At 40.8% G+C, this 27,438-nt stretch overlaps 1 protein-coding gene across 1 annotated transcript in view; it reads right to left on the reverse strand.

Moving 5' to 3' along the window:
- Window positions 1-659: 659 nt before the first annotated feature.
- VPS4B (vacuolar protein sorting 4 homolog B) overlaps window positions 660-27,438 on the reverse strand; it is a 53,578-nt gene continuing 26,799 nt past the window's right edge. Inside the window, exons 5-11 of the mRNA XM_006037775.3 lie at window positions 21,170-21,289; window positions 17,125-17,281; window positions 14,721-14,869; window positions 14,448-14,529; window positions 11,603-11,822; window positions 5,111-5,248; window positions 660-2,792 (exon numbers count right to left, since the gene is read on the reverse strand). Coding sequence (XP_006037837.1) covers window positions 2,691-2,792; window positions 5,111-5,248; window positions 11,603-11,822; window positions 14,448-14,529; window positions 14,721-14,869; window positions 17,125-17,281; window positions 21,170-21,289 — 968 coding nt within the window. The 3' untranslated portion in view covers window positions 660-2,690. The remainder of the gene's footprint in view (window positions 2,793-5,110; window positions 5,249-11,602; window positions 11,823-14,447; window positions 14,530-14,720; window positions 14,870-17,124; window positions 17,282-21,169; window positions 21,290-27,438) is intronic.

The raw sequence follows: 27,438 nt of genomic DNA on the forward strand, positions 1-27,438 counted from the left end.
TGAATTATACCAAGTCTAAGACTGTCTTGTATGTTAATATGAAGCTAAATCAAGTCATACTTCATACCTTATGTTGGATGTATGGTCAATTATCTTTCCTAGCACATGGAGAACTTTAACTTCTAATAGTCTAAGCAATCAAACATAATCCTTCATAGACTTAAAGGTACTTTAGCTATGAACCTGTAGTTTAAAACTGAAAGCTTAAGAAAAACAAAAATATTGTTTTATCCCTTATTTGTACTTCACAAAATTAAAATCAGCTGATTACATTTTGAAATCCTATGTTTCATTTCTTCCAATATTTCCTTCTAGAAAAAAAAAAAAAAAAATCACTGAAAAGTTATTTCTGTAGGTTGAAGTCCGATACTTTGAACACTACTGTTTATTTGCAATATTATTTCCCACACATTACATGCCAGTGGGTTTTTTTTCTGAGGGTTGAAGAGTCCAGCTACTGTGTGATATATAGCTATATAGACAGCGTGAGATGTATATCACACACTAGCTGGACATATCTATATAATGCCACCTTTGCCAATCTACCCCATATTGCTTAAATCCATTTTCATTTTTTACAATAAAATGCCCGAGCTGTTTATAGATACAGCAAAATATTACATACAGAACCTTTCCCACAACTGAGCAAACAAGAGGTTACTCAAATTTGACAGGTATGCATTTTTATTCTAACGCATTAAACAAGATTAAGGGATTAACAGAATTGAACTAATGGTGACCCGCTAATGGTGATCCAGAATAAATGGGTCTCCCCAAGGATAAATCTCTGAGAACCCTAGGATTATTACAATAGGGACCTTAGTTTCAAATTATATCAAAGTTGCAAATATTTGGAATTATGAACACAAGGTGCAATAGAAAGCCAAGGCATGCATGTCACAGCTGAGTATACGTAGGAAGGAATAGTGGGTGTATGTAACACTAGAAATAAACTCTTGGTATTATGTGGTTTACAAGAGAAATCTTTATCAGATTGCTTCTGTATAATATCATACTGCAGAAAAGTTAACTATTCCTAAGTTTAATATCCAGTAGTAAATTGCATCTATGAGATGTAATAGAAAACTCGTCCAGGGCCCCTTTGAAGATTGAACATTGAAGAAAAACTCAAAGAACATGTCCAATAAATGTACTAGGACATTTTACTTCATTCAAGTACAGCAAAATTTCACCAGTCTTAACGATTTGTAAAGTACACAAATATGTACATAAAAGAAAACCAAAACCCATCAAAAAGGTGGCCATATAGTATGTATGTATGTGTGTGTGTGTATATATATATATATATGAAATGTGCAAATTTATTTAAATGCAAGTTAGTTTAAACAAAGCATATATATGAGAGAAATTTACAATATTAATGGAATGTATTGTACCAATGATATCTAAATGCTCTTTCATATCTACAGCCAGTGCAAACTTACAAGGCACAACTCATTGCTGACATTATAATGCTGTAAGTTACATTCAAACATATCTTAAAATTCAAACTCCTTTAAAAAAAAAAACAAAACAAAAAAAACCCACACAACCATGGAAGTAACCCGTTGCGACTTCTTGCTCAGACGCTAGCCTTACCCCAGAAAGTTAAGCAATGAACAGATATACAGTATGCCCTGGACTGATCAGAAAGGTTTTAAGTTAAACCATAACCTTAAAGTTTTTGGCCAGACCTCCTACTACTTCCTCTCCAGTTTCTTGGGGTCTGATAATAAAATTAAAAAATAATACCAGTAGTACCTCTCTTACAACATCTAATAACTAGCTATACTTGCTGGCCTCAACTATAGAAACTCCTGAGATAGTCCTCTAAAACTGTTTCAGTACATTTAGTCAAAACTGCAGAAAAATCTGAATTAAAAAAAAATCTAAGTGAAGTTTCTTCCAAGATACTTACATTTAATGTGTCTTTGCTAGACTGCACAGTGACAGGTGCCTACCAGCTAGCAGGGTTACAAACCAACAACTTGCTGTTTTAAGGCAATATTTCAACAGAATGGGGGAGGTGCAAATATTAGGTCAATATCACTATTTAACAAAGTACTGGTCATTATATAAATTCAAAAATCTTTACTCCCCATCACAGTGTTCTGTGCTTATTTGACAGGAAACCCCCACCAGCAATTTTTTAGCAGAAAAATGTATTGCATTTTTCTAAATGAGAATATAGCCATTATTATGCACGCACACTGACTGACACTGAGAATGCCTGACAGTTAAATGGGTCCTCTCTCACCCCTTAAAAAAAAGGGGGGGGGGGGGGGGGAGAGGGGGAGAGAAGGAGGTCATCTTCCACTGGGCCTACTGGAAGTTCATGTAGCTTACAGCCACATCTACAACAAATGATCTAAAAGCTACCATTTACTAAAATGTAACTAATGTTGTAAGGGGGTTCTAAATTTTAATAGAATTTACCACATCACTTGCTTTGCAATATCATCCTAAAATTATACTCTTAAGTTTACCTCATAATAGAAGATATTTAATAGACATTTGAGGAAAACAGTACAATACAAAAGCTCTAGGGTCTTTTTGCAAAGATACCTTCTATTCCATGTGCAAAGTAAGAAGGGAGTGATTTAATTGGCAATTATTTGAAGTGCCATCAATAAGGACACAAAAATATTTAAAGCAAAAACAAGTTCAAATGATCTGCAATGATCTTTGGTTTAGCCTTCTTGACCAAAGTCTTCTGTAAACTTCTTCAATTTTTCTAGATCCTGTTCATTTACTGTTGGTTTTGTATTAGCTAATGACCTGAGCATATCAGCCTAAAAAGAAGGGAAAAAGGCAAAAGATAGTTATAAAGCACAATTTAAACAGTATCACATATGATAATCAAATACACCCACTAAACATTTCTATCAAGATAGGCACAGAATTATAAGCCAGATTAAACATTTTCACAAGCACTTTTCACTTCCATAGATAAGATTTTATCTTGTGAAAACAAAGGGTCAAAAAGATCTCAGCAATAATTAAACCATTAAGAATTGAAATTTAATCCACTCCACCACTACCTTATACATGATTTGGCTTAACAATGTTTATTGGAAAGAAAGAAAAAATCTGGTGTTTTCTGTCTGGGTTCCTCATTATTCTTATTTTAAAATTGCAAAAATGTTTACTGAGAGAGGAAAGATGTTCCTATGTACTGCACAGTACAATGCTCCAGAAAGCAAGTCTGTATGTAATGCAAATATTTTACTTGATCTCTAGCAAAGTTTAGTTATTCATGACTGATAGGCAAACTCCCTTGTTAAATAACATAGTTAACAAATCGCCAGCAGTCAGTATCGGTGCAATTTCAATCCAGCCATGTTCCCCCTATGTATACTCTGGATTTTCTTGGTCTACAGCATTTGATATTTTGTGACCATCTCTCTAATCCTGCTTACCCCATTTGGAAAACACCTGCCAAGTGATGAGAGTAAGTTCACATGGTAAAAGAGCCTGTTTGCTTAGTTCTCAGTGACAATGCCATTTTAAAGCCAAAAAGGGAGTCACAAAGATTATGCTTAACATAATATGTAGGTAGATTTAATTAGGCTGAAAGTTTCTTCTCCCAATATCTAAGTGAACAGGCCCAAACATCCTTCCAATACATATGACGCTGATACAGAAAGCAGGATCTTGTTACTGCTTACTTCATTCAGAACTGCACTACTAGATGTACCAGAAGTGTCAAAAAAGTTTGTGCCATTCAACTAACAGAAACATTTAATAAGACCCTATATTTTTTCAGATACATTAAAATATACATGCAGTTATCTATGTTAGTGTCTAACACTTTCCTGTCCACTTCAAACAAGTGCATCCAGAAAGTGCAGAAACAAGTGCAATGTCCGTTAACATCTTAACTGAAATTCCCTCAATAGAGAGGACTTTAACTTCAAGTAAAAGGTTCTGATGACACCCGCCTAGCATTTAAATTTGACAAAGTTCCTGAGATATACCCGATAGATGTTTTTTGGAAGAGATGCAACATGGCAATTGTTGCAGCAAAATCTCACCAATTCCCCCTTCCCACTCAGCCATGATAATGATTAATTTTTTTTTTGCTTACACTCTACCCTGCAGGTGTTGGAAAGAGGGACAGCACTAAGGGAGTGACAGCACTAAGTGACATGCAACGAACCTTGTGATATTGACTGAATTGAAATATATAGAGGAGATTCCTACCCTACAGACCAAGGCTGAATTAGAGAAGGATCTAGAGAATAATGAGAGGGAGGCAGAGCTGGGGGAAAGAAGGGAAGGGGAAGGACAGAACCTCCCACTAGCTACATTTGCTGGAAATGACCAGAAGCTATTGTGCCACAATTTAAAAAAATCTGTGAATAAGAGTTATTAATATTAATTTCAACCCTCAAAACACTAGCCTGCAAAAACAACTATTATTCTCTACACCAGAGCTGAGCTGGACAGAACTACTCAACATTGATAGCTTAGATTTCCCCTGCTCCATGGCCCCCTCCCACCCAGGGTGGAGGCAGAGGCACGAAGCAAAAGCTAGAGGAGCAAGGAGGAAGCTTGGTCACCTCAGCCACTGGAACGGTAAAGGCATTGGCAGCCAGGCAAGAGCTTCGGGGGGGGGGAGGGGAAGATGGATGGAGGGGGGAAGGAGTGTGCACGTAACTGCTCATGGGGTGCCCATGGCACATGGGCTGCCTGTTGGACAACCCTTCTCTAAACCACAACAGAACTCAGCACCCTGAACCTCAGCACCCAAGTATGATAATAATAGGACATCAGTGACAACCAAGGGAGGCGTCTGCAGGATGCCAGGTGGGTGACAGACTGAAAAGAACTGAAGGAAAGGAGGAGCTAAATGGCAGCTCCATGGCAGCAAACAAGAAGAACATGAAGAAAATATAAATATAGGTTGGGGAGAGTTGGCTCTCTTTCAAAATGACCGCAAACACAAACAGTCCAATGCTAGGACTGATGAGTGGTGCGAAATATGTTCCATACTTCTGAAACCAATCCACTGATTTAGAGGCCTCATGTCAGCTGCACACTGAACAGATTTTCTAGAAGTTGTGAAGGAACAAAATAAAAAAAAAAAAAATTAAAAAAAAATACTGACCATGGAAACATGAGGCTCAAATAGCTTATCCCCTGGGACTTCCATCCATGTCATTTCAATGGCTTCAGGATCACCTGGAGAGCATGGGGTAAGGAAATCTACCAAAACATCTGGATTAGACAGTGATGGTCCTTTTACCTGGAAATAATAAATATTATAATTAAAAGTAGGGATTACTTACAGACCACTCAGACAAGCTTAAAAACACTACAAAGGTTTTTGTCACTGCATTACTACAGAAAAATGAGTAGCAAAAGAACTTTTCATATTTGCTTTGAAAGCCATGAGAAGGAAAGCACTGAAATTCTCATCTCCCTACAGGCTCAAAAATCCATAAAAGCACCAGTGTTAATGCCTTGTCTTTCAAGAAGTTACTATTTACCAACTGCAGCTAAAATGTGGGAGGCTGTTAGGAACCAAAACCATTAGTTAAAAATCTAACCAAACCATAACAAATATGAAATATTATGCTGGTTTTCTTCTCACTGGGAGGCTCCATTTCCTAGGCGAAGCCCTATGATATAAGCTGGACCTTATTTGACCATGTTAGTGGCAGTACTCTCAAAAAGCACTGCAGCAGGTGGACAGTTGAAAGGCCACTTCCAAGGATTAGTATCAGCTGCTTCCTTTGGGATTTATCAAGTCCCAAGTTCCTGTAGAAAGCCTGGAATGCTAGGAAAAAAAACCTTTTTGTATGAATATACTTCCAAAAGCAACTCCAGATTTAAGGACAATCACTGGCATCCTTCCCACTCCCTGGTTAAGAAGGAGTAGATCAACTAACGCTAACAGGTTCCCACTGCATCTGGATATACACCCTACAGTACACAGTTAAGAAACACTCAGCAATGCCTTTTGTATGTTGAGACATTGTGAAGCAGTGTTTCAGCTCCTACGTTATGGGGCTTAACATGGAATGTGGGGACATCTAGTGGGAGAAAAGCAGTTATACCTTCTTCCAACCCATGTGCACATCTACATTTATACTGCTATGCTTATTTGCTATGTGTCCCACATTAAGGCTGTCAATTCTGGCTTACTTCATCATTATTTGTCATATTAAAGAGCCATAAGAATAGAACACACCTGCAGGAATTAAAAGGCATTTATGATGTAGCTGTCCAAAATAGCAGGAGACTGGACTCACGACCAAGGAGTACCTTCTGCTCCTGTATTCCCAGCTGGTTTTAAAAGGATGACGGTATGACAGAGGGGGTGGGGGCAGGGAGAAACGATATAATTATATCAAGTAGGGGGTGCACTGATAATGATTTTCTTGGTTGATACAGATAGCTGATGATTAACCAGTCACATTGGCCAAGGGTTATCCGATATTTAGTAATAGTGCAAGGCATTTTAAACTACTGACAAATAAACTTTTTTGTTCATTTTGCATTTATAACACAAACCTCCTGCCTACTCCAGCACTCAATGAGGAAGATGGTGACTGCCTTATTCCCACACATGTTGCCCCCTTACCCACAGCTCCTACCCACAACCCCACTCCCTGTGCAGCCCATGCATGGGGTGGACCCTCATGTGGACAGCAGGGCTGGGTACATTTGGAGCCCCAGAGTACGCCACTGCCTCAGTGCTGGTGGGCCCCATGCAGCCAAGCTCCCGTGGCCAGCTGGGATAAGGTACTTTTGCAAGAGCACCCAGTGCCCGGTGAAGCAAAATATCCCTTGTGTGGTGCCTTACCCCACCCATGCCCAGCTCAACATCTCTGCAGCAGCCCTGGTGCTCAGGCCCCCCTGCTGCGCACGTGGCATTGCCACGCCAGTGGCAGGAGTAGCCAGTAACGGTCCCTTTGATGCTAAGCGCGGCACCACGATGCGACTGCTTCCCAGCGCCCCTTCCACCTCCCACTGCTCTCGCTGGGACCTGTAGCTTGCCATGGGCTTGGGCTGGCAGTGGGGCATGGGGACCGGACTACACTCACCAGGGTGCTCCATGTACGCGGCCATACTTACTGGCCACAACAACCAAAAAACGCGCCAAAAATGTAATTTCGCCTTTTATTGGTGTCGATCCGATAGTCAACCTGTATAAAAATCAGTGCACCCTCAATGTTAACCTTTTAGTACTCTGAGAATATAACGTATTTATTAATTGGTTTGCAGTGTCTTCAGAACAAAGAATAGCTTGCTTTACATTTGGATAGTATGTACAGTAAAAGTTCTGTTAACCAGAATCTTACAAGCCAGCATGCTCTACTAACTGGCATGCCGGCTTGCAAGAAAGCGAAACTGGAAGTGCCCCTGTGGCCCGGGGCAAAGCAGTCTGCTCTGCCAAGCCCCCACAGCCTGGGGGCATAACAGACTGTGTGGGGCTGTGCGGGGCCTGCCTCCCTGTCCTGCAAGAGGGGCAGGATGCGGCAGGAGGGGCGGAGGGACGACCCAGACATGCCGGGAGAAGCGGCGGCCAGGGCCGCTCAATTAACCGGCATATTTTGTTATCTGGCATCCCCCATTCCCAGGGGATGCCGGATAACAAAGCTTTTACTGTAGCTTCTTGTGGCCTAAAAGGTTCTACCATAAAATACGTAAATCAAAGCTAAAGATTTTTACATCTTCAATTAGAATAACCATATCCACTGAAAGCATAACCCTGAAAATGGCTTATATTTTGGCTACAGAAGCCGTCTAGAGAAGTGATAACATTTTGGACAGAAACAGGACTAGCAGTACCATCTGTCCTCATGCTACTCTGAGTTGACAGCATTGAATTATTTAAGGACTATAGTAAACTATGTCAGGAGAGTCATATCTCTCTGACCACCTCAAGGAATCTTACAGTTTGCAGACAAACATGAGCAAAAATGCCAGGTGTCAAGTTTTGGGGCTCCCAGATATGAATTAGACTAAACATTTGTCCAAAGTGTCACGTAAATAAAAGCTAACGAACATTTAAAGTGTACAGAGTATGTTTCATATTTTACTTCATAAAGAAAGGAAGCAATTGGAAAATCCCAGATGAAGGATGCCTTAATGTAAGTCAACTACCTATATATTTACAAGAAATGCACCCTTTTGTACTGTTCTTGGTGACGGCATATTACCAAAAGGAAAAAATTATGGTGAGAGAGACTACAAAAACTATGAACTAAAACATCTTCATAAGGAAACAAGACACCATACTGGGTCAGACCAAAGGTCCATCTAGTCCAGTATCCAGTCTTTAGCTGCGGTAGTAGATGCTTTAGAGGAAGAGCATATGAAGAGGGTATAATCAAGAACGATCCATCTCCCTGGCATCCACCAACATTGATTTAGGGATGTTAGAGGATACGTCCCTGACTTTTCTGCTTAATAGCTCTTAATGGATACAAGACGCATGAATCTGTGTAGTCCCTTTTTTGAACCTGGCTAAGCCATTTACCTCCATAACCTCCTGTGGCAACGAGTGCCGCAAATTAACTCCAAGTTGCACAAAAAGTCTTGGTGACTAGCAGCTCCCTATTCACTTTGCCCACACCCTTCATGATTTTATGGACCTCTTATATCCCCCCTTCAGCCTTCTCCTTTCCAAACTGAAGAGTTCTAGCCTTTTTAGTCTCTGCTGATAGGCCAGCTGCTTCCTGCCCCTGACCATCTCAGAAAAGCTTCAGAAGAGGGCAACTAATTCTACTGTATCCTTTTTGAGATATGGAGACCAGAACTCAGCACACACTGATCAAGAAGTAGATGCATCAAGCATTTGTAGAATGGCATTATAGTCTTAGTTTTGTTTTAAATTTTATTGGCTTTTTTTGGTCATCACTCAGTTCTCTACAAACATCAGCTCAGTGCAATCTACAAGAACTCCAAGGTCTCTTTCCCAAGCTGTAATAGGCAGTACAGAACCTAGCACTGTATACATTAACTGAGGTTATTTTTCCCCCTATGCATTATGTTGCAGTTGTTGACACTTAAAAGTTCATCTGTCACTTTTTTTGCTCACTCGCTTATCTTGGTTAGATCTTTCTGCAGCTCATCTTCATTAACTTGTGATTGACTACCTAGAATAATTTAGTATAATCTGCAAACTTGGAGAGTTCACTGTGCACTCTGACTTCCAGATCACATAAGAAAATGTTGAACAAAACCAGACCCAGCCCAGATCCCTGCAGAGTCCACTTCTGACCTTTTCCCCGGAAAAGTGACCACAGACCATTTAGCCCTACCCCTTCCTTGCTTCCAACACTTTTATCCAGTACTCAATCCATGAACCTTCTCTTCAATCCTGTGCCAACTCAGTTTAAAAGCTTCTGGCGAGAGACCTTGTCAAAAGCTTTTTAAAAATCTAAATGTATTGTGATAACTGGATACCTCTTGTCGATGTGCTTGTTAACATGCTCAGAGAACTCCAGATTAGTGAAGCAGGATTTCCCTTTACAAAAATCATGCTGACTCACCCCTAGTATATCATATTTGTCTATGTGACTGATTATTTTATTCTTTATGATTCTAACAACTTGCTATGAATGGGAGGAGATTCACTGGTTTGTAGTCTACAGAATCATCTCCGAAGCCCTTTTTCAAGATGGGTGTTGTGTTGGCAACTCACCAGTCCTCTGGCACAGAGGCCGTTTATAATGATAGGTTATACGGTATTGCCAACAGTTCTGTGGTTTCACATTTCTTCACAACTATGAGAACTCGGTACTAAACAATAATCTAATTCTAGGCTCCAAAACAGGTTTTTCATCTCATACTAGCTCAATTTGTTGAGGATATTCCAATTTAAGCACATGCCAACGAAATCTCCTCTCCTTTTCTGAGATGGGAATGTAAGCAGTGACATTTTATTAAGACAACCTTTAGACCAGAGACTTTAATTAATTAAAACAAATACTGAATCGTAAACTGTAAGAATTGTATTAATAGAAAAAAGTAGTCATAAGAATCTAGTAAGAAAATATTTGACCTGTCAACAGACCAGCACTGTTTTAATTCAGGAAGGGAGATGGAGGATAGCACCCTGGTAAGGAAATTTTCTCAGACATCCACAGTATCTTATTAACACACACTCCCTGAACTGCTACTGTGGAGAACCCTGGGATACGGCATTTACTTGTAAAGCCCAGTAGTCAGGTTGTAGACAGATCTACACACTTCTCTCTATGACAGGGGTCATAAAGAAGTAAATAATCTACACACAAGCACACAAATAAATAGCGTACAAGGGTTATTGAAATAGGTTATATTTACACACACATATACACGTTGTGCCGTTGCTATTTGTCCTTCGGGAACCAAAACATTGACGCTCACGTGGAAGTGGCCACTGGGTCTCATAACCAGGCTAAAACCGTGCCCGAGGACCATTATTATAGATCCAATGCGCTTTACTAACTTTTAAGGTTTTTTAAGTATGTGAGGATGCAGCTTCATCCTCAAAGCAGATTTTTAAGTGTACAAGGATGGCCCTGCTTTGAGCAGGTACTTGTACTAGACAGGGAGTTGCTCCTGAGGTCCCTTCAACCCAAATTTTCTAGTATTCTAAGACCCTTGTATCAACGCCTTGGTATCTACTCTCCTTCATCCAAGAACTGGACTGAACTTGCTACTTGGAAGGTACACAGATATAAAACCTAGCTTCAAAACAAAGCTTCTCAGTTTAACCTGGGCTCTACAGTACCAATTACCATGAAGTTTAATTTCTATTATTTATTTTTTTTAATTTGAGCAGAAGATACCATCTCTGTTGAGTAGCAGTGAGGTAAACCTTGAGCTTAAAAAATTAGAAGGAGAATCTGAATGAATTTGGCAGGCTAATTTTGGCTTAGCAGAAGCCAAAGAAATGCTGCCAGACAGGTTATATGAAACCCATCCTACCTAATCCTGCACAGATACACTTGCACAAATTTCAGATAAAGGTAATTTAACACCTAGAAAAAAAAGGCAGCAGAAGTAAGTAATTCCTTTCTTCTTGTTCTACTTTGAAAAGGCAGTAGGTAGAGAGGATGGTACCTGCTCCTTAACTAGACCTACTCCATCCCTTGGTATGTATTCACAGATGTTTCTGACTTTTAATATACGGTTGATCATTCGTCCATACCCAAATGCATAAACTGCGTTTGCTGATTAAATGTGAAGCAGGGATTTTGATGCAACAGTTGAAGTTAGCCACTTTCAACTGACATGAAGAGTCTGCCAACTTTGAGTAGCAACCAAAGCCCAGATGAAATGTGTCAGTCAGGATAACTCATGAATACTTTGAGGGGGCTGGGTGCCAACGTGCATGGTTGACAGCCCAGAGGCTGCAAGTTTGAAGCCACAACAGAAGTGCTCACAGTGTGGCCCCCAACAGATTCAATGAATCTGCAAATTCTACTAAATACCTTGTCACAAGGACTCAAAAAAGAAAGACTTGGATCACAGACATCATTTCATACAATATAAACCCCCCATATGAAATACGAAACAAACATTCTTTCAGGTAGAATTAAAAAATTAAGAAAATAAACAAACTCAAAATTAAAAACAGGCAATTCTGCAAGTTACTTACTTTTTTAAAGTGAGTAGCCGATTGCACTTTCCTAACAGGCTGCATCAGTGCATCACGTACAATGATGCTTATATCAGCACCTGAATAGCCATCAGTTCTCTTTCCAAGCTCTCGATAATCTGATTCTGTCAGCTCGTTTGGAGTGGTCCCAAGATGAAGCTTGAACATTGCAGCCCTGGCATGGTCTTCAGGCAAAGGAATATAAATACGCTTCTCAAACCTTGTTTTAAAAAAAACAAAACCCACAAACATTCACTCCTGTATTTGCAATGTAAAGTAGTTTATGCAAACTAGTATACATAGTTTTCTTTCTGAAAGAACTAGAGAAAAGGAAAGCATTCAAGTATTACAGCTTTTCAAAGCATGGGTATAAAAGTAGACAATGCAAAATATTTAAAAAAAAAAGAGACTATTTTAGAAGTTTGCTTGCTCTAGTAGCAAACATCCTAATTAAAATTACATAGATAATATAACCTCCTATGCTTAACATTTTTCATAACTTTCAGAAATTTCCATTCGAGATAGCATTTTTTCACTGTTTGTCTAGGTACAAAGCTTAATCATTTCTAGAAAAATATCTAAAAGGAGAAATCCCTTTAACATTGAGTTCTGGAGTTAGAACCAGAAAATGTACTGGCGGGGGTAGGGAGGGACGGAAGATTTAATGACCCTCCACTACAAGTACCTGTTTAGTTTGTTTAAAAATTATTTGAATAAAAGTTAGTAAACTAAGAGTGATGTCATTACTCTGCTCCAAGATGTTAGCAGTTAACCCCCCACCCCAAACCACTATAAACATGGTATCAGTAGATGGTTTTGGTAACTGCAGTTCTTTAACACAAGCATGGTGACTGCTCTGATTACTGGGATAATTTTTCACAATTAAAAAGATGACTATTTTATAAGCAGCAGTATAAGAGGTACAGGAGAAAGAAACCCAGAGGAAAACTAAATATTTTACGGTACTGCTGTGTTTTGACAAAGAAAGTGAGACAAGAACTTGAGTTTCTCTTCCCCTTCCCTATCATGAAGCACAGCTGCTACAATGTACACAAAGGCAAAACATACACCATTCACCATTAACCTACAGAAAATGAGAGCCAGCCAAGCCTACACTATAAGCAAAGTAGTGTTTTGGCAGCCAGGTTCATGGCATATGTACATAACCCAATTAAAAACCAAACACACATCTCCATGATACCCATCTAAGAGCATGTACCATGTCACTCATGTTTATTCACCAGGTTGCTTAGCTGTGGATTACTGCATTTGCCTGCTGTTGAAACACTGTGGGATTGATACCCAAGCTTTTTTGGCATGCACTAGTACAAAGTATCAAGAGGGCATGAAAACGCATGGTGCAGACCTACATAACATTTGAAATTGAGGTGTAAAAGAGTTTGAAATGTTTATTTTTATTTTTTTTAAAGCAGCATTTCTACTGCAGATAGACACAAAGTAGGGATGTATCAATAAAGATTTTATTGGCCAATACCGATGGCTGATTATTAACCAGCCATAAGAGCCGATACTGATCAGATGGCTGATTTACAGGAATGCAGCCGGGCAGCTTGGAGAGCAGCCTGCTGGTAAGTCTGTGGGAGAGGGGACAGGAGGGGCATAGAGGCTCCCACAGTGAGGGAGGGAGTGGGGCAGGTGACCCCAGGAGCGGGACGGAGTGGCAAGCAGCTCCCTGCCAATGTGTGCACCCGTGGATGAGGCATGTGGGGCAAGGGTGGGTTGCCCACTGTGGGCTCAGGGCCAGGAGCTGCACCAGCCTCTTTCCAGCAGGGAGGCTGAGCTGGAAGCGTGCTCAGGGTGGGTGATGGTGGCACTGGGAGGGGGGGCCGCAGGGAATTTTGGGGTGGCCATAGCCTACCTCATAGCCACCCCTCCCAGAATGATTGTCGCCTGCCCATGATGATGTTCTTACGATTCACAGACTCAGCTCTTCAACCAAGGGGCACAATAAAATAAGGGATTGGTGAGTCCTCCACAGCCAAGAGGGAGAGGAGCACAAAGCAGTCAGTGAATGCCCTCCCCTATATTCTGGCTATCGAATGCACCCTGTGGACTCCTGGCACCTGCAAAGGTCAGGGTGTGGGGATTGTTTCATTGTGGGATTTCTAGAGGACCAACCTACCATATACATATGTTGCAAATTAAAATAGTACCTGCTTCCTCCAGGTACATTTTTGTCCTTCTCCAAAGCTTTTTAAAATCACGCATGTATGTTTCTACACTTGCCTTCTGAAACGTTTCAGAGCTATTTCAAATGTCACCTTTGTCCACAAACACAAATGGCACATTCCCTGTGTATTTAAAATGATAAGATGCACTCATTCAAGGTTAGGGTGAAATGCATAGGTCAATTACATTGGGGGAAAAAAAAAAAAAGTGTCCCAAATGTCCCCACTGCATCCACATCACAAACCCACTGTGCTCTAGGCACAGTTACCAAGTACAAATTAAAAAGCCTGTGTGGCAAGCTAGTAGGTGTTTTCAGCTGAGATATACTCAAAACGACATGCACAGGAGCAGTATAAAGGGGCAGGTATTTGCAAAGCATCTGAAAAAGTGTTGCACAAGAACCATCAACTTGTCTATTTAATTATATTGAGGCAACCATGCCCCCTTATTCCTACATTTCAGATCTACTCTAAGAGAATTATTATTTTCTCTGGCTCATCATTTCTTTCATGCAAAATGATCATGACAAAATTGTTTGAGAACATTCTCAAAGTCATTAGAACCATCTCAGCAGAGAGTTAAAAGAGGAAGTTTTGTGATTTACAGCAAAGCTGCATATTTTATACAGGGCATCCCAGGTTTTGTCAGATGTTACCTTCTCCTGATAGCTGAATCCAGAACCCAGGGTATGTTTGTAGCTCCTAAAACCAGGATTCCTTCATTGTCTGCTCCAACCCCTATACCAGAAATAGGCAACATTAAATAATGTAACTACTGTTAAGTGTTAAATAATTTTAAACTACTTCAAAATTTAATCGAGTAAAACCAAATTACCTTCAGTAACATTCTGCAAGGTGCGTTTCAAAAGCAAGATCAAGAAAGGTAATTGCTTTAATTAGTAAGATCCTTAGAAGACAGTAAATCTTACCTTGCATCTGAACAAGGAACTCTGTTTTAATCCGTCTAGCAGCCTCACTTTCATTTTCACTTCTTGACCCACACAGAGAATCTATTTCATCAATGAAGATAATGGAAGGCTTGTTTTCTCTGGCAAGCTGAAACAAGTTTTTCACTAATCTGGGGGGCAGGGGGGAGAAGGAGGGAGGGAAAAGCAAACAAAAGCAGTTGAACAGCCTTAAAGATGCAAAGATATTTAGCTGAAAACTTGCATCATTTCTTATCATGTCAACTGACACATACCAAAGGGTGGTAAGGCATAATAATGAGCACTTTCATGCATGTTCTGGCAATTAAAAACTATATCAAGTTTACTTTTGGTTGCCTACAAACTGGCTAGAACACTGCAAACCAGTAGTTCAGGAAATGTAGTCACAAGCTTTTCTATTATGAAACAGCAAAGTAATCATCTCTGCTCAAGAAACTTGGAAGGAGTAACATCAAAAACATTATTTTTGTAAAAACATGGTAGCACTCTTTAGCTGAGGAAGGTGGCCAGAAGGGTTTGTCTATCCAAGAACCAGATAACTGTTAACCTCTTAATTGTCATATTCCTAAAAAACTTTAACTTCAATGATAACTGCAAGCACAACTTTCAAGGAAAGCTACTTTACTCTGAAAAAGTAAAAGGGGAGTACTTCAGAATTCCTGGTTTGTCTCTCAAATGTGTTCCCCTTACAATGGAAGAGCTACTTTTAACTGCCAGTTATTCAAACAACAAAAAATGTCACCCTAAAATCTTTTATATTCCATGATGCACTTGTTCTTTCCATCACAAGTGAATTCACTCGGGATGCATTTCAAACTTCACAAGTGTTAAAATCTGCATGTTTAAACTGTTGAATACAAGTCACTTTTCCTCACAGATTTAACTATCTTGAAACCACTGGCATAAGCTCGATAGTTCTTCCACCATCCATAAAACCTTCACAGGAAAAAATGAATAGACAAGACTTCTATTTTTTCTCTGGATAAGTCTTAAAATTTTCTAGGCTTGTTTGTAGGCTAGAGATCTAAAAGCATCTAGCAAGTGTGTAAATGTTTTTCCTCTTTGAAAGCCACTTATCTTTCAAAAGCTATAAATAGTAAGGAACAAAAAAATCTCTCACAGCCAAGGGCCACAAGGACAAAAGTGAAGGTCCTGTTTGAACCACCCAACTAACTGCTAGGAAAGTAGCAAGCTTCAAGTGGACAAAAAGAGCTGCAGACTGCGCACAGTGTAGAGGGAGAGGAGCTAGTTTTAACTAGCTAAGCATTGATACTGTAAACAGTGTATTTTACGCTACTCAGTGCTACAGTGTACATTGTAAAACTGTCTGCTGCATTGGGATACGTTTGCAATGGTGATTCACAGTCACCGACTACATGATTTGGATGAGGGGGTGCAAAGCACCCTGTTCAAACTTGCTGATGATACCAAGATGTGGGGGGGATGTGGGCACAATAGAAGGGAGCAACAGGCTACAGTCGGACCTTGACAGGTTACAAGGATGGGCGGAGGAGAACAGGATGGGGTTCAACACAGACAAGTGCAAGGTGATGCACCTGGGGAGGAACAACCGGCACCATACCTACAGGCTGGGGAACTCCCCTCTTGTCAGCACGGAGGTGGAAAAGGATCTTGGAGTCATTATTGACTCCAAGATGAACATGGCTCGGCAGTGTGGGGAGGCAGCTAGGAAGGACAACTGTACCTTGTCGTGCATCCACAGATGCATTTCAAGCAGGACCAAGGAGGTGATCCTCCCCCTCTATGCGGCACTGGTCAGGCCGTAGTTGGAGTACTGCGTCCAGTTCTGGGAGCCGCGCTTTAAGAGGGATGTGGACAGCATCGAGAGGGTCCAGAGGAGGGCCACTCGCATGATCAAGGGACAGCAGGGCAGATCCTATGAGGAAAGGTTACGGGACCTGAACCTGTTCAGCCTCCAGAAGAGAAGGCTGAGGGGGGATCTTGTGGCCTGCTATAAACTAGTCAGGGGGGATCAACAGGCACTGGGGGAGTCCCTGTTCCCCCGAGCGCCGCCAGGAGTGACCAGGAATAACGGTCACAAGCTGGCGGAGGGAAGGTTTAAGTTGGACATCAGGAGGTGCTACTTCATGGTCAGGGCGGCTAGGGTCTGGAACCAGCTGCCAAGTGAGGTGGTGCAGGCTCCCACCCTGCGGGTTTTTAAGAGGAGGTTAGATGACCATCTTGCTGGGGTCGTTTGACCCCAGTACTCTTTCCTGCCCAGGACAGGGGGTCGGACTAGATGATCTGCCCAGGTCCCTTCCGACCCTAGAAACTATGAAACTATGATTTTTCAAAACCAAAGAGAAGCATTTATTCAGGGGCGGAGGGATTGACAAAAAAATATCAATCAATTTGAGCCACTTACTTTTCACTCTCTCCTAACCATTTAGAGACTAGGTCAGAAGAAGATATTGAGAAGAAAGTGGAGTTGTTGGCTTCTGTTGCCACAGCTTTTGCCAAGTAAGATTTTCCTGTACCAGGTGGTCCAAAAAGAAGAATTCCTCTCCAAGGTGTTCTTTTTCCTAAGACGGGGGCAAGGAAAAAGAAACACTCAAGAACACTGAGTCAATCATCAATTTGGTGAAGAGCCTGGATGGAAAAAATGGATCTCATTGGAGTGCATTAAATACGCTTATATAATATTATGTACTTTTCACTTGACAGAAGTTTGACATAATCTGTTAAGGTACAAATCTATACAGTGATAAATAATTGCCTTTCCAATTGTAGCAGATGTTTATAAGAAATACAACCTGAAACCTTGCTCTAACTTACATATGTGATGATGATGATGATAGTCATCTTCAAATTTAAAAGGATAAACATGACATCACTGGTTGGTTTGGTTTCTGTGAGCATGAGAGTGGCTGATCAGGCCAATTTATGCCTTGAATGGTCTGTGGCAAACTGAGTAAGAGATGCCGCTTTGGGTTGCTTGATCAACAGTGGACGTGCTGCTGTTGAGAGATTTACATTGTCTGCGCTTCTGCTCTGCCTCAGTTCTCCTCTGCTCATAGACTATAGCTCCAGTATAGATGAGGCTTCACCAGGTAGAAGGATGAGAGAGATTTTCCCCAAGACATCAGGTCAATGTTGAAACGCTTCAAGGATGACTTGAAAGAGTCCTTGAAACATTTCTTCTGGCCTCCCTGAAAGTGCTTTCCCTCCTTTAGCTCACCATAGAAGATCTCTAGCAGTGGCTCATCTGACATCCTGGTGATATGGCCTGCCCATGTCATGTGATTTTATCAATAGTGTGGACCCTTGGAATCCCTGTCCATGTAAGAACCTCTGTGGCTGGGACTTTGTCTTGCCATTTTATCCACTTGAGTTTCCTCAGACAGCCCATGTGAAAGCAGCTAAGCTTCACAGAATGGCGACTGTACACTTTCCAGGTTTCCCATGTATATGTCAGGATTGACAACATAATGGCTCTGTAGGCCTTCAGTTTTGTTTGCTGACTGATGCCTCTGCACTCCCACACATTTGCACATAGTCTGCCGAAGGCCAGGCTTGCTTTGGCAATTCTGGCATTTGTTTCATCATTGATGTGAACTGCATGTGACAGCATACTGCTGAGACAGGTGAACTTGTCCACTGCCAAACCCTCCAGGGAGTGGACAAGTTCACCTCTCAGCAGTACAGGGAACACTAAATCAGCAAACAGACGATCATGAAGAGTCACTTTCTGTAACTTCATCTTTGCCTGTAGTCTCCTCAAATTAAAGAGGTTGGCCAGTCTGGTATCTGATGTCAATCCCAGTGTCAGTCACAAAAAACATCTGTAAGCATGGCAGAGAACATCATACTGAAGAGGTTGGGGCCAACACAGCCCTGCTGGAGTCCCTTGGTGACTGGGAATGGTTCAGATGACTCACTGCCATCCACAACACGAGCAAGCATGCCATCATGGAATTGCCAAGCCATCGCGATGAATTTCTCTGGGCAACTGAATTTTGCCATGATCTTTTAAAGGCCCTCCCAAATGACTATTAAATGCTTTTCATTAAATGCAATGCAAGTCATGTACAGGTTGAAGTTCTGTTCCTGGCATTTCTCTTGAAGCTGACAAGCTGCAAACATCATATATCTATGGTCCCACATCCTTTCCTGAAGGCATGCTGACTCTCAGGCAGGAGCTCTTGTTCAGTGTGTTGCATAAGGTGATTCAGCAGAATCCTGGTAAGAATTTTACCAGCAACTGACAGCAAGACAATACTCGATGGCTGTTGCAGGACTACTGCCTTTCTGCTTGTACAAGTGGACGATGGGTGCATAACTCATACTCTTGGAGTATAGTTCCTTGAATCTATGCTGACTGGAAGAGTTCAGTCAGGTTCAGAGCCTTGTAGAGACTTCTTATGGTGTAGCATCTACCCTAGGCACCTTACCATTTGACAGCAGGTTAATTTCTTTCACAGTCTCAGTCTGCATTGGAGAATCAGCAAGAAATATGTTAATGTCTACCTGGGGCAGTCGATCAATTGCCCCCTAATAGATGACTTCTGCTTGAGGATGTTATTGAAGTGTTCTGCCCATCTTTCCAGTATCTTTCTTTTGGCAATGAGCAGTGTGGTGCCATCAGCATTTAGGATTGGAAATATTCCTGGTAACTGTGACCCATAGATTGTCCTCAGAGCATCACAGGAATTCTTCATATCATTCCTTTCTGCATAGGATTGAATCTCATCTGCCTTACTGCTCAGCCATGAGGGTTTGATTCTCTCTGAGTTTGCATTGAACTATCCTCTTGATGTTGTTGAAGGTTGCCTTCTTAGATACCGAAGTGCTATTTTCCAAACAGGACTTATGGGGCCTATGTTTCTTGTTCAGTAGTCTCCTTGTGTCAGTATCTTTTTTTAATCAAACCAATCTTGATGTTTAAGTGTGGTGGGACCAAGGGTATTGGATGCAGCCAAGTAGACAGTCTTTGAAGGAGGCCCAATTTTTCTTGATGTTATTAGAGTTTACATCAGTTGTTACTAGTTGGCTGCATAGTTCTTCAACAAATGCCTGTTTCAATTTGGAGACACTGAACTTTTTGGGTGTTTTATTTGCTTTATGGTCGTCTATTAGCTTAGAGACTATGAGCCCGTGGTCAGTTCAGCATTCTGCACTTCTCATGGCCTTTGTCACTGACACCCTGCCTCTTCTCCTGCTGATGACATAATCAGCGAGATGCCAATGCTTGGAGCACGGGTGTATCAAACACGTTTTGTTGTGGTTTGGCAGGTGAAAGACTGTGTTGGTGATAAGGAAGTTGTGTTTGGTGCCTTTCTTCAGGAAGAGGTCATGTTCAGTGCATTTCCTCAGCCGGAGGAGCCCATTGCTGTTGCATTTCCCAAGACCATTTTTTCTGATGACATCTGGCCATGCCTGGTGATCTGTGTCAACTCTAGCATTGAAGTCAACAAGAATGATAAACTTGCCTGCCTTTAGCACTTGGGATAAGAAACTCCAGGTCTTCGTAAAATTTGTTTTCAATCAGATCTGGGTTGGCTATGGTGGGTGCATAGGCGGTGATGACAGTTGCACATCTTGAGTCTCATGAGCGGGAGTCTCATGAGCGGGAGTCTGTCATCCACTCCCTTTGTGAGATCTGTGAGCTTGATAACTTGCTGTGTTTTGATGGCAAACCTTCTTCTTTACTATAGCCACTCCAGAAGAAGGTATAGCCAGCTCCTTTTTTCAGTGAGTTGTCCTTCAGCTTGGCAAGTTTCACTCAGGGCTGCTATTTGAATGTTGAATTTGGCCAGTTCTCTACCAACTAGAGCTTTTCTCTCTGATCCATCAGTTATATAGCCCATTAGCGCTCACATATTCCAAACACCGATGGCGAGTGGTGTCACCTTCATCTTTTTGTGCGATTTGTCCACTGCTAGAGGGGGATCCCCAGCAGCCTCAGTATGCTGACCAGGGTCAAGGATGGACAATGTTTAAGGCACCTTTTCTAGCCCCTTCCTCACGCTATGGGGGTGAGCAGGTTAATCCTATTCAGTCACTCAGGGGCTACCGAATTCTACTGCTGCTTCAGTCCAGTGAAAAGCAACCTTAGGCCCAGAGCTGCTTGTGTGCAGGTCTGCAGCTACAGCTCGCAGTGTATCCACATGTGCTGCTTTGCTGCTTGCCCACTGCCACAGGCCTTGAGTGAATCTATGGGGGGTTTATAGACAATATCATCACCTGCGTGGGAGTTTGATTTAAATGAGGGAAAGTTGTGCAGTCACCCTCACTCCCAGGGTGACAGTGTAAGTGATAGCCTGTTTCTGAACCACCGTTTTGCCTTCTCAGTGTGCTTCCCCAGCAAGTCTATAAAACAGAAGCTCTTAGGCCTAATAAGCCATGGTCTTCAAGACCTCTCCAGCCATCCCAATCATTACATCAAGGAATAGCTACAAGAGCTCTCTCACCTGTGAATAGATGAGGAAATTTAATGGGCAATATCACTGCCTCTTTGAGTGCTTCTTTGGCTCCTTCAAGACCAGCAACATCATTCCACTTTACATTTGGTCGCTCCATAACAATTGCACCTAAAAAAAATAAGAGATCACGAGAAGTCAGTCAGTCACAAAGAACAAAACAAACAAGGAGGGAGGATAGACCTTGTACATACTACAAATGTAAACACAACTGGAGATGACCTGTTTCAACATGGACTGTTGCTACTTTGTAATGGTTTCCATAAACATTACAAGTAAGTATCTGCAATAAACCATACTTGATCATTGTGGTTGAACTAGTTCAGTTGGCTGAAAAGTGTGAATTTCTTACAGACAACTGCTTTTTAAATTTAATCTGACTGCATGTATACAGATAGCATCTACAAACTAGCCTCCAAGAACAGGCCTATCTGTTCCCACAAAACTTAAAAGTGTTTGCTTAAAGTGAGATGAAAATGCGTGGCCCAGTGTATAGACTACTGGACTGGGAACCAAGAAACCTAGGTGCTATATTAACTGCTCTGCCGCTGGCATCCTGGGAAAGTCACTTCACATCTCTGACTCAATATTCTTATCTGTGCAATAGGATAACAATACTGAAATCCTTAATAAAGCACTTCAAGATTTATTGATGGGCATTATGGGTCTTGTTTAGGTGAGAAGGAGATGGTGCCCATTCTCTCTCACATGAACCCAACATCCAAATCAGTTCAATCGTAAACAGGCCTGAACAGCGACACCACAAAGTTAACAGAGTTTGTTTGATTTAATCAAGCACAGCTTAGGTTCCCTTTTAGACTTTAAACTTGACCAGTATGACATCTGCTGTAACAAAGAGGTTTCAACTCAACTGGAATTTTAGAAGGTGCAGAAGTTGTTATATCAGGCTGATTTGATATGACAACATCTTTAAATTCTAGAGCAGACAAAGCCACAGCTAAGAGAAATTTCCAAATATGAACCAAATGTAAACCAATTCTGACTTCAAGTCTTCAAGTAAAAGAACAAAGTTTAAATTATTTGTTTTAGAGGGGTTTCTTTTACTTTTAATGTTAACAATACTGCATTACTGATGGTTTGGCAAAATGTAGGTAGCATCTTGATTATGGAACTTGGAAACAGAATTTCTGGGATCTAGTCTCAGCTGCAGTGACTCACTGCAAAGCTTCAGAGCACAGAAAGGTTCGATGATTTGCCCAATTTCATCATCAACTCCACACCCTGTTTTAATTCAGTGGAGCTATGCTAATTTTCACCCTCTTTAGAGCCTTTGTTTTACAGCGTTTCTTCAGTAGTTTTCTTGCTTGCTAATAGATAAGCCACCTCCTTACTATGCACAAGATTTAATAGGTGCCTATTCTCTTTCATTAATTTGTAACAGCCTACAACTGTTCAGAAGTATGCATATATCTACGATCATCCTTGCAAGTTAGGATTGAAAGCAATTCTCCATTAATTTTGTTTGGTGTCCAAAAAGTTACCCGTTTTAAAGTTTAAGCACTCTATCATACAGAGCTATAAAGCTGAACAGCCAGAAAATAATTAGACAATTTGTGACTCATGAGTTTTAATCCAACTGCTTGTAGTTTCAGAGCAGAAGGTTCTTTTCCTAAATAAGTTCTAATGTCAATTTTCCTGCTTACTGCATCTGAAAAAGAAACTGTACATGACTGGATTTAACAGATTAGCACAGCAGAAAACTAAATCTTTAGACAAATATGCCTAAGGAAAGAAAAATATTCCAACTACGATATCAGGGCAAACTCCCTACTCCAAAGTGCTTCATGGCAGACTGAAAGAGTAATAATTTGTGTAATGTAAGAGACTTAACTGGTCCATGATACACATAGAAGAAAACATTCAGGAACCCATAGCTCTTCACTAGATTGATCGAGAAATTGGGTCAAAAAGACCTTCAAGATTAGGAGCATGGAACACCTCACTTGAAGACAGATGTTCATTGCTACCAGCCAGTTTGCACATGGGACAACAGTAGCCAGCTCCACTTTGTCATATTTATCAAATTCTAATTGTGAATATAATACCTATACAATTAAAGAAATCACAAAAGTAACAAACGGAAGCAAGCCTGTAAAGCAAGCCACAGGAAATGCTTATGGTAACACTAGTCAGGAATATTAATATCCTGGACAAGGGTGTTAACTAAGTGGATTTTGTTAGGTTAAAAACGATAAAATCTAAAGAACCTCTTGGTTCTCAAGATTTTGGTGCCATAAAAGATATTTTTAAAAAAAATTTTTATTTTGTGGGAGGGAACCATAGAAGTGGCACTTTATTGAATTTCAAGTTTCTGGAACTAAAAGACAGAAGACTGCTTTTTGGAGGGAAGGAACTGAATCTCTACCTACACTGGGCACTGGAATAAGATTGTACCAAATCCCTGGACAGTACTCAAGTGTCCTTCAGTCTTATCTGAAAATTAGGAACTGTCCCATAATAGGACAGTAGGAAGGAATGGATTTATATACAGAAACATGAAAGTCTGTGTGACACTTTGATCTAAATCAGGTGAAGCAGTCCCTGAAAACACAGAGGTGGAAAGTTTTTGGCAAGAGGATCTGATCTTGGCTAAGCTCAAAAATCAGGCAGAGGAAGAATGAAGTCTTCTTGTGTTCAAACATCTTTTAGTAGGGGAGCACCAAGCCATCGGAGAATGTGGTATTATTACTGGGAAATTAAACTTGGAAATGATAGTCTTAAATCAGAAAATTATCATTTCCAAATTTAATTTCCCAGTAATAATACCATATTTACCCATACCCAAAAAGACCTCACATTTAGATGATCTCCCTGTAATTAAGATTATACACATGGAAAAAGGTATAAATGTTATAATTATCCATGTCTAGAATTTAAATTATTGGAAGCTTGTCTTGAATTCATTCCCCCACTGCTGGGGCTAGGGGGCAAGCCACAGAGAAAGTAGTGGCAGGGGGGGGGGGGGGGGTGGGCAGACAGTCTACACCAGCTGCCTCTCCTCCCCTACATAGCCTGCTCCTAAGGCACTTGACCCTCTGCCATCCTCATTCCTACCACCTGCCCTATGTGGTGGCTCTAGTCTGGGACACACATCGACTCCAGCCCTAGCCAGGCAGCAACAGTGGTGGTGGCCCCCTGCCACTGCAGTCTTCCCCACGCTCCTCTCCCCTGTGCAGCTGCCTACCCCAAATCCAATGCCATACTCAAATCCAAGACAAGGTTTTTTGTTTTGTGGGGGCAGAAAAAACCCTTCAGTTTGGATTTGAGTAAATATGGTACTGGAAGAGCAGCTCTGGTAAAGAGGCTCAAGCAGCAAGAGCCAGGTTATACAAGATAAGTAGTAAGAAGACTCCATGCTGAGGAAATAGGAACTAGTAAGTTGTATACATTTCAAGAAGCTCTTGGGATCTTTCTTGAGGATTTTTTTTTTTTGACCACACTGGACAAGAAACTGGATCCACAAAGAATGAGAGACCTGTTGTCAAGACTGCCAAACACAGCAATCTCCATTTTCCAGTTTGCAGATTCAGCAAGAATAAAAATCCATGACCACACAAAGGTGGCTTTAGCTAATAAACCCAATATGGAGAAATCCCACCCTATAAGAGAAGGTAAAAGAAAGTGGCCAAGGAATGAGTTAGAACTTAAAGTGTACGTAGAGTATCAAACTTTCATGATGAAAAGATTAATTCTGGCATTTCCAGCACTCAGACTGGCATTTATCATTTAGGATCAATTTGACAATGTGCAAGTCACTTAATGGAAAACTAGGACATTCTCAAAGTCAAGCAAGGACCACACACACACACACAACAGAACAGTAATCAGACAGAAACAAATAAAAATACTCCCAGCATAAGTAACTGCTCACTGCTGCTGACAACCTTACACAAAATAAGGCTGAGAAGCAGTACTTCCCATTTGCTGAAAAACAAGACAAATCTCTGCCTAAGAAAAAAAAGTGAGCAAGCAAACACATTGAGTCATTTCTAAAATGAAAAAGGATCTCTCAGAAAGTTATACAAGGGGAAAAGCGGTAGCCAGGCAAACTGGCATCTCTATCTGCTCCATAAGGGCGCAGCCTGAAAGCTCCTGCTTACTGCAGCAATTTCTAGGGCCAAAATTCTCACTACCAGAACGTAACTAAAGAGCAAGAAAACAGAGTTAGTATGAGAACCGTTAGGACTATCACTGAAGGACTGTTATAACAAATTTTCATCCATATTTCCTAATCAAAGTTGGGAACTGGGTCCAGGCACCCACCCTTCCTCATCCGTCATCCTACAATTGTATGTGTCCTTCTAACGAACTGGGGTGCTTAGAACTTTCTTAGCTGCTGCTTCTCTACAGCAGCAGAGAGAAGTGATAGAAATGGACCAGCTAGCCAGTCAGCAAAAATCAAATAAAGTTTGTACTAGACTGCTCCACTGTCAACTAAATAGTGAAAGCATTTTAAACTTTATCCCTTTTTATTGTAGGGGTAATCCTTGGTCCTTTAAAGTGCTGGTGAAGATGGAAGGATCAGTTTTACAGGATTCAGTAAGTCACCTGGCAAATAATCCCTCTGGTCCTGAGTTGATCATCACTATGAGAGAGCCACAAAAAGAATCACAGCCTGCATTGACACATTTGGCCTAAATCCTTCGTGGTAACTCACTCATGTTAACCTGCAGAATTGTAGTGAGAGACTACAAAACAGTTATTACCCAGCAAAATCACGTTATTTTTTATGATACTCTAATGTCAGAATGAACCAGGTGCTTGTCCTAGGCCCAAAGAGATTTCAAACTGTATTACTGATGTTTGACTGCAAAGCTTTGTTCTGATTTTGCAACTGGCCATTTATGCATAGCCAGACTTAAGTTTCTATGGAAACACATGCCACTAAAATGAACACAAAAGAGTTCCTTTGGCAGACTGTTATTAAAACTGACTGACTACTTTACATGCTAATAAAAGCTAAAGAACATTACAAGCCAGCTGCAGCCAAGTGATAGTGCACTGGTTATGAAAATCTGAATACGAAAGTGAAAGCAAGGATCATGTAATAAAATGCCAAATTTCCAAGCCCCTCAGTACTACAAAATTCAACTGAAACTCTCCAAATCAGTTAAAAAAAAAAAAAAGAAGTTAGGACTACAAAAAACAATTTTTTTTGTACACAATGGTGAAAACTATTCCTTGCTCCGTTTTTTTTGTATTACTGACTTTACTGTGTTTGAAATCAACTTAAAAGTGCAAAAGAAATCAGCTCAGACAAAACAATCACTAAAGAGATAAGACATCCCCATTCACTACAACCACTTGTCTTACAGTCAATATTTAGAAATTGTTTGGATTTATCAACAAAGAAAATCATGCTAGCAAGATTAAATGGGAAAGAAGAGTACTTATAGCAGAAATTAGGTGGAAAGAAAACCACACAAACCCTTATAAAGACAAATAAAAACACTTCTATATGGAAAAGTTGAAGCATAGTGTTGTAGATCTGAACAAGGGAGGAAAAGACAAGATCATGCCTAAACAAAAACTGAAGTGAAATCCCTTTGTAACACGATGCAATATGGAGCTGGTAAAAAAGTGTTCCTGCACTATGGAAATTATGGAAACTGTACAACATGAAAAAGAAAGAAGCCAGACTCAATAGCGACATATAGTTTCTAAGCCTTTGCAAGAAACACAACTTCATTCCCCGAGGACTAAACATCTACAATCCCCTGACTACTACACACAACTCCAAATATGCTTCCCAGCTATGCAGAAGAACTTCAGAGAAAATTAGAAATCATCTACTTCACCTACTCTACTCCAAAAGAGACCAACTCAGGAAGGAAATCGTCATACACTACAACAACTGAAAAGATAGAAATCCATGCATGTTCCCTGACAACATACAGTGGATACAAAGAGACTACGAAAAACTTTCTACAGCATTCATCCTACATAAAAAGAAGAAATGGAACAAATTACTTCAAGAACAAGTCCCCCAGCCACAAAACAACCATCAGAGGAACAACACCAACACCTTACGACCTTCCAACCTCAGACTTGATGAAACTGCAAGCAGCAACCAACCCACAAATATTATCAATCTCTCCACACACACACTCACCAAAACTGAAAAATCTGTCCTTTCTAAAGGCCTAAATTTCTGCCCAGAAAAACACCCTAATAAAATACTTCAAGGTGGAGAACTAGAAGAATTCTTCCGACGCCTGCGCCTCAAAGAATATTTCCAC

This window comes from Alligator sinensis, unplaced genomic scaffold (genome assembly GCF_000455745.1).
Source record: "Alligator sinensis unplaced genomic scaffold, ASM45574v1 scaffold491_1, whole genome shotgun sequence".
Classification (NCBI taxonomy): Eukaryota; Metazoa; Chordata; order Crocodylia; family Alligatoridae; genus Alligator; species Alligator sinensis.